This window comes from Vespula vulgaris, chromosome 7 (genome assembly GCF_905475345.1).
Source record: "Vespula vulgaris chromosome 7, iyVesVulg1.1, whole genome shotgun sequence".
Lineage (NCBI taxonomy): Eukaryota > Metazoa > Arthropoda > Insecta > Hymenoptera > Vespidae > Vespula > Vespula vulgaris.
In genome coordinates this window covers 6,713,304-6,729,658 of record NC_066592.1, presented here as the reverse complement: position 1 = coordinate 6,729,658, position 16,355 = coordinate 6,713,304, and the positions used below count along the sequence as shown (strand labels likewise).

Below are 16,355 nucleotides of genomic sequence, written 5' to 3'. Positions count from 1 at the left end.
AAGAACGTAAATGCGATGCGAAGCTGTTGTTGAACGAGTGATTATGATATGTCTATACCGATCGAATATCTTTAACGTTTGTGTATGTGTATGTATGAATATACGTCTATATACGTGCAATCGATTTTGATAATTATTGTATGAAAATTCCTTATTCATCTTATTCTTCGTATCTCGCATAACAAATCCGAGAATATGTCGTAAGAATCGACATTGAAAATACATCGGGAAATGAGAAACGACGTAGCGTAATTTTCTCGTGATCTCATTCCCTCTCTCATGTGTCGCATACCACTCTAAACTGGGACAAGTACCAACTTATCCAAATGAAACTAATTAGGCTGGTCCCCGGGATACTGCTCGGGTTGGCTCGACGATCTCTTCATCTTAAAATTTAAACGCAATGGCAATGATAAAATTGGACTTCTTGCTTCCGCGTTCCGTGTTCCGAGGCACGTAGACGAGACAAAGATAAATGGATAGACAAATGAAAGATTTCAGAAGGAAAACACAAAAAGGAAAGTCCTACGTCTAGCAATTTGCTTTTCTTGCATTTACGATTTGTTTCTTGCAAGTATCGATTCCTATGAAACTAACGTCGAGTCCTCAAGCTCATTCGTTCTAAAACGATGTATTGAAAGAGCTTAACGAGTAAATTTAATTCAAGGATTAGATATTAACGACAGGAAGAAGCTTATTACTCTCTTCTAAGGATTAAGTGTCATTGAGAGATAGATCACGTTCTTTATTTAATTGCTAAGGCTTTCAAATGAAGAACTCCTTATTTAACCAATAGGGTTACGCGAAGACTCCAGAAGCTTGTTTCCTTTTAAAGCTTCGTGATAAAAAATACATCAAGCGAGGCTTTCTCACGAGTCTTCCATAGAGCTTTCAAAGAAAACTAAAAAAGCTTCCAATTGCGAAGGTCGTTCTTTTGATAAGAGTAATGCGATCGTTAATGACCAACGAAACTTTTTGTTGTGTGCGAACATTCTTTTCTCGGAAACTCCATTCTATCGTTTCTCTATTGAAAAAGAGATGGAAGGACAAATGTAAAAATAATATATAAAAAGAACTATACATATAACGTGTAAATAGCTAATCGAGAAGAAAAACAGAGAGAGAGAAAAAGAGAAACGGAAAAACAAATGATTTTATCGGAAATATAAATCTTGTAAATTTCGATCAAGATCGTTCGATCGTACCAATTCGAGTAAAGTAGTAATTGACACGAAAATGCATTTCTACGTGACACTGAAATAGTCCAAACGCAACGAGTTATCCTCGGCGATAAATTTAGAAACGTTCGAGTATATCGCGCTCGTTATATCGATTTCGATTCTATATTGGACCTAAATCACGTTGTACGTTGTAAAAAGACGGAAAGAGGAGACAGAGAGATAGACATAGAAAGTGATAAAGTCAGCTTTAACGTAAAAACGACGGTTCCTTTTGAAGATTTCCATGGTATATGTTTGTACCTAACGTTCCTACGTGACAAAGTTTTCCTCTAAGGATTTGAAGACGTGAATGAGGATACAAGGAAAAAAAAACGAGAGAAAAAACGAAGAGAGATAGAGAGAGAGAGAGAGAGAGATAAAAGTAGTAAATGTCACTGGTAAAAAATTTCGAAACATCTAATAATAAAGTAAATGTCTACGTGCGTTCGGCGTCGATCAAAGTTCGTTCTCCGATTTAACGATTCTAATGATTTTTTCGATATCGTAAGCAGAACTTTAAATCCAAAAGCAAGCGAAAAGTTTCCATTTCGAAGTGAAAATGTCGCGTCGGCTGATATCGGACTAATACTACTTCTATCTATCTCTCTCTCTCTCTCTCTCTCTCTCTCTTTCTCTCTCACATATAGGTATTACCGGCTTTTTCTTTTATTACCTTTGACCCAGCTTTGTAAGCTTCGATATATTGCGCGCACGAAATTATTCGATCGATTTGAGACTCCAAGCTAAATCTCTTTTCGCAAAGCACTCTGTGCTCCATGTAAAAGGAAAAGAGGAAAAAGACGGAGACAGATAGAGCGAGAAAGATCGTAAAACCTTTTTAATACGTTATCACAAACAAAAAATCCGTAGAGTGTTTTGTAAAATTAAAGAAAAAATTCCATTGGAAATAAATACTAATTATAAGATTATATATATATATCGTTATTATCGATTTACTTGTTCTTTGTTCTGATCACTTGTCACGCGTGGAATGAAATATGTCCGTAACAGAATATGTTTGTTAACTCATTTCTGTTAGACGGCGAAAGAGATTAAAAAAAAAAAAAGAGAGAAAATTAAATAAATAAATAAATAAATAAATAAATAAATAAAAGTGTGTACTATGGTATTTTATGTGTTTGAATACATTTATCGCGTGACATAACTTTGTACGAAGAAAAGTTCAGGAAATGAAACGAGTTTAGATCGAACACGTTACATAATAATAGTGATCGAAATATTTTCATTGTATTTCGGTAGTATGGAAACGAATTCAGGTGAGATAAGAATTGAACGTGTGAACGGAGAAAGGGAATAAAGAAAATGAAATATTTCGTTCTTTCCGTACTTTGAACTCAAGAACCACGAGAACGCTATTTTTATGACGTCCTTCACGAAGAAAATCGCAGTCTGTCCGAGAAAAAGAGAGAGAGAGAGAGAGAGAAAGGGAGGGAGAGAGAGAGAGAGAGAGAGAGAGAGAGAGAGAGAGAGAGAGAGACAGACAGACAGACAGAGAAAGAAAGAAAAAAATAAAATGGTAGAAGAATTGCAACACAAGTAGAATTTTTTTTTTATCTATGATAAATGCTATATGAGATAACATCTCTCTCTCTCTCTCTCTCTCTCTGTCTCTCTCTTTTTCTCTCTCATTAATTAGTTCCTCAAGGAAAACAAGCAAGCAAAAAAGATGTCATTTAAAAATATATGCGTGTATAGTTTCCATTGACATGAATGTATGTGTATACTTATAACAAGTGATTGATAACGTGATCTCGTTAATATCGTCTTGTTATTTTTTTTCTTCTTTTATTTTTCCTTTTTTTCTTCTTTTCCTTTCTTTAACAAAATGCAAAACATAGATGTACCGTCAATTTCGCGTTGTTAACACGATATTGCATTCACGGATACGATACATACACGGACACGTATAAAAATATATGACATCGAATCATATTTTTCTCATATACGAATAGAATAGTACGAAATAGATGGAATCTCTTCTATTATTATTGACTGTCGGTATAGGCACGCAATGTGAAAATTATTTCTGGTTAAAAATATAACGCGATAGGTTCCCTTCATTTCTCGAATAACTAAGAAGACAAGAAAAGCAAGTGGGAATTAAACTCGCTGTGTGAACGGGGAAAGGAAGAAAATCGATTATGGGAAGAATTTATTTAACACGATGAGATGGGAGAAAAAGAATTAAAAGAAAAAACAAAACAGAAAGAGAAAGAAAAAGACGGATGATACTTTTACGAGTGAGAAAATTGTACTCCGTAAGTAAACTGGATACTCGATCGACCTTTTATGGTTCTGTCTAGGGTTTGTGACGTTAGAAGATGACGTAAACCGCGAAGAATTTCTCTCGGTTATATTTCGCGAAAGAAATCACTGTCTCTCTCGTTTTATTTCAGATTTCTTATTCTCCGATTTCTCTTCACAAGAATTAATAAAAAAATCAATGAAATCTTTAAGAACATCATCGATAAATGAGATCAACAAATTTCATCCTTCTACTTACCGATAACACGTTAGATCAGTGATCGAATACGATAAGAAAAAAAAAAGAAAAGAAAAAAGAAAAAGGTATAGAAAAGAAAAAAAGGAGAAAACAAAATTAAAACAAGAGAAGAGAAAAATACTGAAAATACGAGCATTCCTTCCTCTTTTCTTTTTTTTCTGAACTATAATTCGAAACTGTGCTTGTGTTATGTAAACCAACCTATGTTTAGCTCTACGATTCGTATGAAAGTTTTCATGTCGACCACCTAAGCTTCGAAAGAAGCTCGAGCAGTGTAGACTAAGCTAAATTTGTATGCTTTATTTCTTTCATCATCGATTTACAAAGTCAGTCATAATAATGAAAGTTTGGCAATCGAACTCTTATTTTTTTCATTTTCTCGTGAAAGATGTAAAGTAAGAAATATACGATCGCTCATTTCGAGGGTCATAAACGAGTTTACACGAGAGCATCATCGTCGATAAGATGTCACTAACGTCATCGATAAGGAAATCCGATTGCGAGTTAAAGTCCTCGTGGTGTAACGGGTTCATCGATAAGGAAGTCGTATCTATGAAAGGAGACCTCGACACGAAATAAAGATATATAAGTACGTATGTGTGTGTAACAAAAAAATAATCACGAAATAACGTAGAAAGTTTGTTTCTCTGTGACGAAATTTCTACGAGAATCTCTTTAAACGGATGCTTCAATTTCGAGGAAGAATAATCAGGAAAATACGAATGCGAGAAGTATTTCGAATTTTACACGGTATAATCGATTTCTGTTGATTATAATGGAATCTCTAAAATCTCTATATTACGAATACCGAGCATCGTTTTATTACTTTAATTTTATTATATCCTTACGATATTATAACAATAACAACGATGTATTTATCGTATATACGTAGCTCGTTTTTATCGTATATACTTATATATACATGACGTATATACACACACACACATCACATACGTATTATACGTGTCAGTATGTGTATGTGTGTGTGTGTGTGTGTGTGTATATATATAAAAATATAACCGTTCTTCAAAACAAACGATTTCTAGAATGGACTTTCGTTAGCAAGAAGATAAAAAAGCGAAACGTAATACCAACGACAGCCTTCGAAACGAAATGTTCCTGTTATCGAATTGCCTCTATCCCATTCTCCCTTATCGATAAAACTTCAGTCTCCTATCTGATTGCCAGCCTTTTCCCTAAAGGGGAATTAACCCTTCAATTCGTCGAATGAAAAAAATAAAAACGAGCGAAATCTCGTGTGAAACAAAAAGAAATGTTAAGGAACATACCAGATGAATAAACGAATTAAAGGAAAACCATTGCGTTTCTATTTTAATTACACGAGAAGAAACCATCATAGTTTATTATTGGAAAGGGTGGTGGGAAGGAGAAAGGGGGAAGAAAAGGGAGGAAAAGGGGACTTTATCATCAAACTCAATATTCAACTAGTCAATCCGTTTAAAGTGAATCGAAGTGAACAATTTTGCTTCGTTATAGACAAGTCCCTCCATCGATTTTACTAATCCCTTCGACAAAAGATACCACGTTGTTCCTCATTTGCCATAGTGTTTAGCCTGTCAATATAACAGAACCGTAGTAAAGTCGTTCGAGCAACCGGTTTTCCCATCGATGGAAACTGTCCGTCGGAAAATCAAACTAACGTAAACTGACAAAAGTTAGTCGATATTCCATGCTTAAGGGGAAAACTTCCTACTAGCTTTTCCTAACAGAAAGTTCGTCATTTCACGTAATTCAGTTGATTAACGAGTACGTATTTAAATACCGTTAGACGGAAGGAAGAAAAGAAAGAAAGAAGAAAGAAAGAAAGAAAGAAAAAAAGTAGCAACTTCTTTCATTACATCTACAACGGTAATTCATAAAATCGTCCTCGATATGGAACGAACAGGAACGATAGTACTTATCACGAATCACGAGAGCCCCTTGAGAGTCCAGATAAAATCTTATTGAATCGAACGAGTAATAATAAGCGAATGGTAATAAATAATATTGAAAATTTTTAACGACGAATCGTCTTTAGGACTCTTTTTTTTTATGTACATCTTTTACGCACACATTTATAAATTTAGAAGCAGTAGACACGCGAGCGTGCAAGCATATACACGTAAGTATGCACGCACGCACACACACACACACACACACACACGCGCATATACACGGATGAACAGATAGAAGGAAGATGCTTTCAACAGCGTCGTCAATGAATCTGAATTCCTTCTAAAATTCTTTAATCAACAAACTCGTTTTCAAATATATGTATGTTTATGTGTGTGTGTGTCTTTCTCTGTATGTGTGTATGTGTCTATATACATATATATATATATCCACAAGTAGAAAAGCTACGAGCAGGAAGGCACGACCCGATTGTCGATCGACGCGCGATAAGCCTAAGTTCACCGACCGACTGTGATCGAGTGGGGGAGAGAGTGACAGAGAGAGAGAGAGAGAGAAAGAAAGAGAAAGAAAGAGAGAGAGAGAAAGAGAGAAGATATAGAAGAGAAAGAGAGAGAGAGAGAGAGAGAGAAAAGAAGAAGTATGAGTATATGTATGTGTCGACGTATATCACGACGTGATAGTGAGAGTTTTGATCAGTGGATGACGCAAACAAATATAGTTTCTTCGGGGTGGAGAAAATGCTGAAGAATGAAAGAAAGAAAGAGAGAGAGAGAAAGAGAATGAGACACGATAAAACGTACGTATATAAGATGAGCGTTGTCAAACACCTCGTGTTTGCCGCGATGTCGAATACTGGCCGGGGTGTTCTGGTTTCGCAGAGATTTCTCGTGGGGGTAGGGACGACAAAGAGAAGGGGGAGTAGGATGTGGGTTCACGATTTGCGCGGGAAGCATGCGCGTTGTAACCGCGCATCGTCTCCCCTTCTCTCTCTCTCTCTCTCTCTCTCTCTCTCTCACTCTACTCACTCGCTGTCCTTTCTGCATGATCATCAGCAGTCGTCCCCTTCTCTTCATGTCTCTATCTCTATCTCAGTCTCTCTCTCTCTCTCTATCTATCTCCCCCACCCCTCTCTCTCTCTCTCTCTCTCTCTCTCTCTCTCTCTCTCTCTTTCTCCCTCTTTCCATTACTCGTCATTAAGAGGGAAAAAGAAAACGAAGAAAGAGACTCTAACCACTAACGCATCGGAAAATCGGCTACTACGTTCCAACCTCGACTGACCGAAATTATTCATTTCCTATGGGCGACCAATCAAACACGTTTATTCGCGACACGTAACACATGTTCCTACGTTGTCACATGATCAAAGCAAAGTTCATTGATGCAACTGGCGAATCTAATGAAACGGAAACGTAATGGGAACGCGTTTGCATCATCTTCTTGATGACGTTAAAACATACCCGTAAATTCAAAAGGGAATTATGAAAACAAAGTGGATTGCTGTTTCTTTTCTTTTTTTTCTTTTTTCTATTTCTCGTTCCCGATGTTACGAATTCAACGATACTCGACCAAAAGAAAACGTTACTTTTCCGACGGGATTTTTTCTTTCTTTTTCTTCTTTTCCTTTTCCTTTTTTTTTTTTTCATTTTTATCACGGATCAACGAAGCCCCACGGAAATCCCAAAGAATCTTAAGTTATAGCTCATGAAAGAAACATCGAGACGTGTTACCATCGTTTCAATCGTGCGACGATTTTTCTTTCTTCCTTTTTTTTTCTCTTTTTCTTCTTTGAAACGATCGCCTTTGCAAGTCATCGTCTTAGCAAACCGACCGTAATTTCCTCTCTAACAAAAAATTCATGAGCCAGTTTACACGAATACGATGCATTAACCACGTCGAAAACGTTAAAATGTCCCAACTAATCGACCACGTTCATTTTTGTTATTCGCTCGCATTTTATTATCCACTCCTTTTTTAATCGTGAAAAATAAAATAGTAAGTAGATATTATTCGTGTCTTTCAAAAATTAGTAAAAGGAAGAAAGGAAAGAGAAAGAAAAAAGAAAATAGAAATGCAGATGAAGAGAGAGGAAGAAAAATAGAGGAAAGAGAGAGAGAAAGAGAGAGAGAGAGAGAGAGTACTATTATTCATGCTTGAAAAAGTTACCGCTAAAAGTATTATACGAATTTCTCAAACTTTCTTCCAACAAAAAAATTTGGACAAATTTCATTCGAATTTTCGTACGAAATTATGGATATCAATTATTCTAATCGATTCGGGCTTTTCTCATTGCTTTGGAAGAAGAGAACTCTCGTCAAACTTATCTTAACTTCTCATTTTATAATCGATTTTCACGAACTAGTGATAAGAAATTTCAATAACGATAGAAATATAAGAGTTTTAATTTATCTATCACGATCACGATTTCGTTACGTAAAGAAGAAAAACGTGCGAACCTATTTCTCTTTGTTTTTTCTATTAATACCATTCGATCGTTTTCCCTCGGTTACGTGTTTATTTCTCCAGAGCAGATATTAAATGAACAAAGATTGCGTTTGTAAGTTACTATGACACTATCGTGTGTAATAATATCGGTGTATCGTGTCAGTAATATCGTGACTCTGACATTGTAATGAAACGAACAAACGTTTTATTAATTCTACTGCATAACTAAAATGAGAATTCACATACAATGAAAGAAAGAGCGTGGTTAACAGAGAAATCGGTAGCACGAGCCAAGTTATCAAGTTTCTTATGTAAACACACTGTACACATGTAAGTTTCTCATCGATTAGATAAATACATATCATCGCGATCGTACGCATCGTGTAATGAAAAAACTTTAGTCCTTAAAAATCGAACGACCTTGTAATGTTTTATAGATGTACGTAGATACTTATATTTCTTAATAAACCTCTCGAAGCATCGTTCATTAAAAATATGCGTCTCCGTGTCCGTAGGAGAACGAACTTAAGTAATAAAAGGTCAACTTTAACGATGTTCCATGATAGAAGAGTCTGCTTGATTAGGTCATCCTGGCTACGTTAATGACTCCTAATGCTTTAACAGCTTTTCATATTCTCGATCGTTCGTACGATCGTCACGTAGAACGGTATGCGCATAATATTGTACATATTACGAGTTTTACGTAAGACATTGAAAAGCAAGAATTATTTTCCAATTGAATTTTTGTAGGGAATTAAAAGAAACGTAAGAAAATCGCGATAATATATCGCGATAAAGTTTATTAATCTTAATTATTAATCGTCGATGATAAATGAGAGACGTCGTAAAATTCGAACGTTATTCAAATCGATCAAAAACTTTATTCTACCTACGAAGAACGTTGTTCTCTTTATTAATGATAAGAAGAGAAAGGCAAAGAAGGAGAAAAAGAGAAAGAGAGAATGATAGATAGAGACATATCGCACTTTAGGAAAATGGATCGATTCGAAATTAGCTACTTATGAGATATATTCGCCGAGTTAAGATCGCTGACGTCACGTTGCAAGTACCATTTGCTTTGTGGTAGTTTACGGGCTTGTGACTGATCGCAAAAAATACCAACAGGCCAGTAAACTCGGTGTCGTGTAAAATCCTTGCGGGAATTACGGCCACTCGCCGAAGTTAATTTCGATGGGCTGCTTTTCTTTTCTTTCTCATTTTTTTTTTTTTCTTTCTTTTTTATACCTCATTTTACGAGTTATAAAAGTACGTACCTACTATCTTAGAAGAAACGCAGTAGCATAGCAAACTCGTCGTCAATTATTTAACGCGAAGATGAAATCGCAAATGACGCAAGACGTACCATACGTATTACAATACGTATTTACTTATGGTCCTTCGTCATTCGGCTGACTATATAACGAGTCGTATCACTGCATTCGTTTCGTCTAACTCAATTCGAAGCTGATGCAATGATATATTTGTTTTCTCTTCTTTCTCTCTCTCTTTTTTTTTTTTTTTTTTTTTTTTTTTAATAAGAAAACTAGTTTTCTATGTAATATTTATGTACGATCGAGATATATGAAAATGTTATTTAAATATATGACTTTGAGAACCGAAGAAAACTTTTTATTAATTATTTTCTAATCGAACGGAGACTGTGAGAACAAAATGTTTAGAATGCTGCTCGCGTGACGATCGAAAATCATACAACATGTGTACACACACACACGCACACACACACACACATTTGTAGATACGTGGATTTGTTACATCGCAGTGTTGACATGTGAACGCTGCAATTAAGAGGATTGAGCGTTAATTGAGCAAATCGTTGTTTGCGTAGCTCGTTCTTTTAATACTCATTTACGTATCTAGACTTAGGCGATAAAAAAGTCAAGTAATGAAACATTCTCTCTCTCTCTCTCTCTCTATATATATATATATATATATATATATAACATGTACATATATATATAACATATATATACATACGCACACATATATTTTTTTTCTTTCTCTCACTTTATAGTCTCCAAAGTTTCGAAGCTATCGACGGCGATGTTTCGTCGAACGCATATTCGATTCACTTGGTAGAACGTGCCCGATAATCCTCTCAACGACAGATGGAGAGAGGAGAAGCATATAAAACGTATATAACAGAGAGCCCTATGAGAATCCCTCATCGGCTGCTTGTTTGCTCCACTTTAGATAAAAATATTTACGTGCCATGCACTTTCGTTCTTACGCTACTACAACGATACTTACACTTCTCCTCCTCTCAATAGAAAAAAAAAAAAAAAAAAAAAATAGATAGACGAAATAGTAATAGAATCGCGTACGCAACTTCCCGATCGTACGAAATCATCGTTCTATTTTTAATAACGATCGATCATTAATCATAATTTTTTCTAAAGCATATACCATAACGTATACGTAATGTGTATACATACATACGTATATAATTTTCATATTTTCTATGCAAATACGTTATTATTAATCATCGGTTATTATTCTTTGGTGTATCTTTTAAAAAGAGTTCGTTCCATTTGGAATTCTTAATTAAATGTAAAATGATGTGACGCACCTTAAAGAACCTTCTTCTCCTTGTATATTTTTCCCTTCGTTATTTCTAATGGCAAAAGCAGGACATCTAAATTACGTAAGTAGCCGGACTTACCTGTACTGATCGGTAAATATCCTGAAAATAAGAATTTGCATTTATTTTACAACGTTCCACTATTTGTCCGACATGCTTGTAAAAATATACGCACACACCTTTCCTTCTATGAATTTTTTCATTTTTATGCATTACTGCGTACAAGCCAATGACATTCCAATGGACGCGATAATGGAATACGTTCTTTTTTTTTTTTTATATATATATAAAGACGAAAAAGCTCGTACATCTTGTGAAAAAAAGAATTATAAAAAAAAAAAAAAGAAAAAAAACAAGGAAAAAGAAAATTAGCCTTGAATTACTTTCCCGATAATTAGCGAAGCGTTCGAAACTCCTTGTTTTCAATTTTATTCCATTTACGATATATCGGATTTTATTAATTCGTGCGACAGCACCAGAGTCTCGAACCTAATTACTTATTAATATCTATCTAATCTCTAATCAACGATACTACTTAATCATTTGCCAATTCGATAGCTCAGTATACTATTGCAAGCATCATAAATATGTTAGTTAATAAAATATTAATAAAATTGATTATATCTAGTCTATGTATTAAAAAAAAAAGCGGTGTCGCAGTGTTAAAATAGATTAGGTATTGGTTCGTGTGCATTTTTGCTACTGTACAAGGTACTCTTGGGATTAATAAATAGAGAAGTAAAAAATGTGAATATGTGAATAGTGAAAATAGAGTGATGCGCTTACAAGCAGAAAAAAGAAGGAAAAAGACAAAACAGAGAGAGAGAGAGAGAGAGAGAGAGAGAGAGAGAGAGAGAGAGAGAGAGAGAGAGAGAGAGAGAAAAGAAGAAAAGAGAAGAAGGAAAAAAAAAATTCTCATTGCCATAGTTCTTCATGACCTTTTCTTTTTACCATCAGTTTCAATTAAAATGAATTCTGTATTTTGTACAAAGCTCAAAATGAAAAGTTCACAGTGAATCATAGTGTGGGAGTAAAGGGTACAAGTTAATTGTCGGTCGAACTCTGGCAAAAATCAAATTTCACGTTTTCACAAAAATTCTCGCATGCATGTTTAAAATTTATATATGGAGAGGAGAGAGATGAGCCTGGAATTTTAGTGTTAGAAAGAAAAACAATGTGAAACAATGTTTCTCTCATTTACAAAGACCGATTATTGTGGCGGGGGGTGTTAATCAGATTTGTGAAGTGTATTGTCTAAATGTAAAGAAAACAAATGAAATAGGAGAATAAATAATAGGATCGATTACATACGCTCGCTCGACAGGAAGCTCTGTCTCTTTGAACCTGCAACCCAAGGATCACATAGATGATATTTTTTTTTTTTTTACACCCCGCACCGATTATTGATAATTTGTAATGAGCGAAAATTTACAAAGACAAAAAAGGAAAAAAAAAATCATTCATATTTAAAAACTCATGACACAATCATTGATATCACGTTAAAGAAAATGTACGAACTAACGAAACGTTAATAGTCTTTAATCTTTGTAAGATTAAAAATTATCGCTAATATTAAATTCATTGGTTCTACGTAGAAAATTTACAAACAACATTATTTTGTAAAAATTTTCTTTGTATATAGTTGAATCTTAATCGAAAAACTTATCGTCGTGTATGTAAATTTTTTACGTAGAAACGAGCCAAGAAAGATGAATGACAAACGTATGATCAATGAAAACGAATGTAAAATATATCGTAAGCATCACCGTCACCAAAGCTACAAATATACTTTTTAAGCTACACACTTATGGCTGTTTTCATACAGCTCTCGTTACATATGACGAAGAAAAACGAAAAGAAAAAGAAAAAAAAAAAAAGAAAAAAAAACAGAAAAATAATCTTACGTGTTCTGAAGCTCGAAACGGCCTTCGAGCATCTTTCGAAATATCGAAATGATGTATCTACATTCTTTGGCGTGAGCAATCGTAGCTGCGTGCGAATTTTTATACGAAACATCAACGAAGGGATTATTATCACGTGATTTAAATGGCCTCGTTTATCGATTATGTTAAAGGAACAAATGTAAACAAATCAATGACGAAGGTTCCTTCTTCTAGTTCCTCGATAAAATCGAGTCCCACAAATCTTTTCTAGTTACCTACATTATCAATGGCAAAATCTATTTCCACGACTACAGAAACCTGCTATACCAACGATCAATAATCCCGTCGTTGCACGTAGAAACTAAAGTGCATCGGACGATATTGCAGATTCCTTTTTTTGAAAAGAAAGATGCACGAGGTTCGTTCGATCGACGTTTTCGAAAATCGAATTAAAATCATGAGAAATATTAAATTACTTTGAAATGATTATTATTACAAGGACGACGATAAAATTATCGATCTTCGTCGATTCTTAAACGATTCTATATCGAACATAATAATCTCTTCGTTAATTTACCTCGATCCTCGATTACCTCATTAGATTTTCTTAGATATGTGTCCGAGAAAAAAGAAATGAAAAAGAAAAAAAAAAAACAATTACAAGCTTCTTACCTTTCACTGGCAATGGAACTGTTTCGAGACATCGACTTCGGTGACATCTCAAAATCGCTGTCACTCCGATAAAGAAAACTCTCCCTTCTTTGTGGTAGCGTTTGGAGGACCAAGCCTGCGCTTGGCGAGGCTCCTCCACCACCACCAGCACCACCGTCCAACGTCGAAGCTCCATTTTCAACGTCGAAACTGTAATAATATAAACAAAATTCAAGGTCAGTAATCTGTTCGATATCGCAAAGAAGACAAAAAAAACAATCACAATTAAAACACGTGTCACGATTTTGTTTATAAAATAATCTTTCTTTTATATACCAGAACGATCCCAACTGTGTAATATATACACACTGTGTAATATACATACACATGAACACACTTGTGTTTACTAAAAAATATATTAAAACATCAGCTATGTACATTAATGAATATATTGTTGTATCGTATATCACGCGTACGAAAATCTTTTTCATCTTATTTTAGATACAAGTTCGGCTCTATCATCGAATAGAGAGACAAACGTTCTATTCACAAGATATTTTTCAATGATAACAACGACTGCTCTCCGTTGGGGTCTTCGACCATATACGCAACTACACTCATCTTTTTGGAAGACACATACAACGGAAATAAATAAAAGTTGGGAAACGATTGGATACTTTCGTTAAAACAAACATTAGCCATCTGAAAGATTCTCTTTATCCTTTCTCTGGAGCGTGTCTCAAAAACAATTCACTACTTTAACGAATGAATCGTATAACATATCTAACGTGCGTCAATGGAGACTTGGAACAAAAGGTCTATATTTTATTGAGTACCATAGAAAACAAATCTTTATCTCGTTTTCGTTATTCTCGGTTATTGACATATATATATATATATATATATATATATATATATATATATATATATTGTTGCACATTATGTCGAATTGAAAGGAGAAAAAAAGAAAGAAAGAGAAAAAAGGGGAAAAAAAGAAGATAGAAAAAAGAAAAAAAAAAAAGAGAGAAGGAAAAATAAGTGAAGGAAATTAAAACGACGTAGTAAAACAGATTTATCTCTTTCACGCTTAATTAGTATTCCGAAGCAAGTCTTGTGTAAACTATTTATTATCGGGACAATGGAAATTTGTTGAATTATTTACTTATGTAGATGTATATATGTATGTGGCTGAGTTGGAAAGAGAGAAAGAGAAAAAAAGAGAGAAAGAGAAAAAAAGAGAGAGAGAGAGAGAGAAAAAGAGAAAACAACAATATTATTTTATTTTCGTTTTAAAAATATACAAAATGTATATTATATGTTCGAATATTATTATTGTTATTAGAAAGATTCATGAAAATGTAACCGTATTTTGCGTAGGATTTCTCTAAAAGAATTTTCCAAAGTATCGAATCCTTTTTTTTTTTAAACAATTCTAAGACAATCCTTAAATAACATTCTCCACAAACTTTTCTTTTCTCTTTTTACTTTTCTTCTTCTTTCGTGTCATCTATTTATTTTTTATCTATTTAATATCTTCTCTTTCCCTTCTCTTTTTGTTCGTCCCTGTTCGATCGGTCATTCGTTTATCTTCCAATATTTTTTTTTCTGTTTTTGTTTTCGTTTTTTTTCTTTTTATTTCTGCTTATTTTTCTTTTTATCTCTCGGTTTTTTTTTCTCTTCAGAAATATACGTCCAGACGAATCTCCAGGAAATTTCATTCGATATATTTCAAAAGTGTCATCAAATGGAACTCGTACTAGTTCGTGAGAATGTACGATTTCTAATTACATATGGAAGATAACGTCACCCTTTACCCTTACATTCATGTAACATCGAGTATATTCGTGTATAGAGTAAACGTTCTTTGATTAACCTTAACGAGAAACGTCTTCCATATATGAGCACAAATACACACACACATATACCTACACACATACTCATACGCATACGTATACATGATGTACTTACACGCATATATATATATATATCCCGTATACGTCTATCTTGTGTCTGACCAATGTCAAATATTGACCTATTCCACTGCGTTACTCAAGACTACGCTATCAGTTATATAATTTAAGATTTCTGAGATAGACAGTGAAGTGTTCCGAGAGATAAAACGGGAGTATAATCCATCGAACGCTAATATGATGCAATATACGTGTAACAAGGGAAAGGAAACGCATAAAAAAAAAGAAAGAGGGAGCCAGAGAGAGAGAGATAGAGACATACTGAGAAGACAAAGAAAAAAAAATTACAAAAAAAAAAGAAAATACAAAAAGGAGAAAAAAACGAATTTCTTTTGTATCTAATGTAACGTTATGTCGACAAGTAACTAGCTCGTCGTTTTCAATGGTAATTATTATGCTCCATTATGTAAGCAAACAATTAATTCTCTAGCCTTGCCATTCAACGTTTGATAGTTTGCGGCCGCTAGCAACATGGTTACCGAACATCGCACGCAAACAATTACCGATATATCTAACGGCACACGTGCAATAATGACGTGACTAGAGTAGTTTTCCTTAGAAAGAAAGATCTCTCTCTCTCTTTCTCTATATATATATATATGTGTGTGTGTGTGTATATCTATTTCTCTTTCGAAAGGACGAAATAAATCATTGTTTCATATTCAATCGTAGAGAACATCGTTACCGGAAAAAACTTCCTTAACGAAGAGTCTCAAGTTTCGTTCGATCATTTTCCAAGATATTCGATCGCTGCGTTAGATAAGAAAACGACTTTCGTACATATATCATAGCTTGAAAAGTTTCAAAGGTGCGTCTTGTTTGTTCGAGGAAGATACAACGACCAAGCCTTGTATCGGTCGATAAAGTTAAAATGAGATCGATTAAAAGTTTGCTTCCGTTTCGTATAGGGCACACCTTTTTTCGTGTCAAGTATAAGCTTGAAACGCGTAATCGGACAAAGAGGATTTTACTTTAGCTCGTTAACCAACGGAAAGAGTTAAAATCCATCGAAAAGATTTGATTCAACTTTTTTTTTTTCACGATTAAAATATTTGTATATATATAATAGGTATATATACAGGGTGAGGCAATAACTTTGATTATCTTGAATGTTTTCTTTTTTTTTCTTTTTTTTTCTGTTTTTTTGAGATA

At 34.2% G+C, this 16,355-nt stretch overlaps 1 protein-coding gene across 12 annotated transcripts in view; it reads right to left on the bottom strand.

The window, feature by feature from the left end:
* Positions 1-16,355, bottom strand: part of LOC127065368 (cAMP-specific 3',5'-cyclic phosphodiesterase) — a 179,516-nt gene that overhangs the window by 49,046 nt on the left and 114,115 nt on the right. For 8 of the 12 annotated variants that reach the window (XM_050997593.1, XM_050997594.1, XM_050997584.1 and 5 more), the window contains 3 exons: positions 13,255-13,443; positions 12,011-12,043; positions 10,781-10,801 (listed from right to left, as the gene is read on the bottom strand). In XM_050997593.1, the coding sequence (XP_050853550.1) occupies positions 10,781-10,801; positions 12,011-12,043; positions 13,255-13,443 (243 nt within the window). Of the gene's footprint in view, positions 1-6,458; positions 6,634-10,780; positions 10,802-12,010; positions 12,044-13,254; positions 13,444-16,355 lie in introns of those variants that run through there. The other 4 variants (XM_050997587.1, XM_050997588.1, XM_050997590.1 and 1 more) reach the window with 4 other exon arrangements.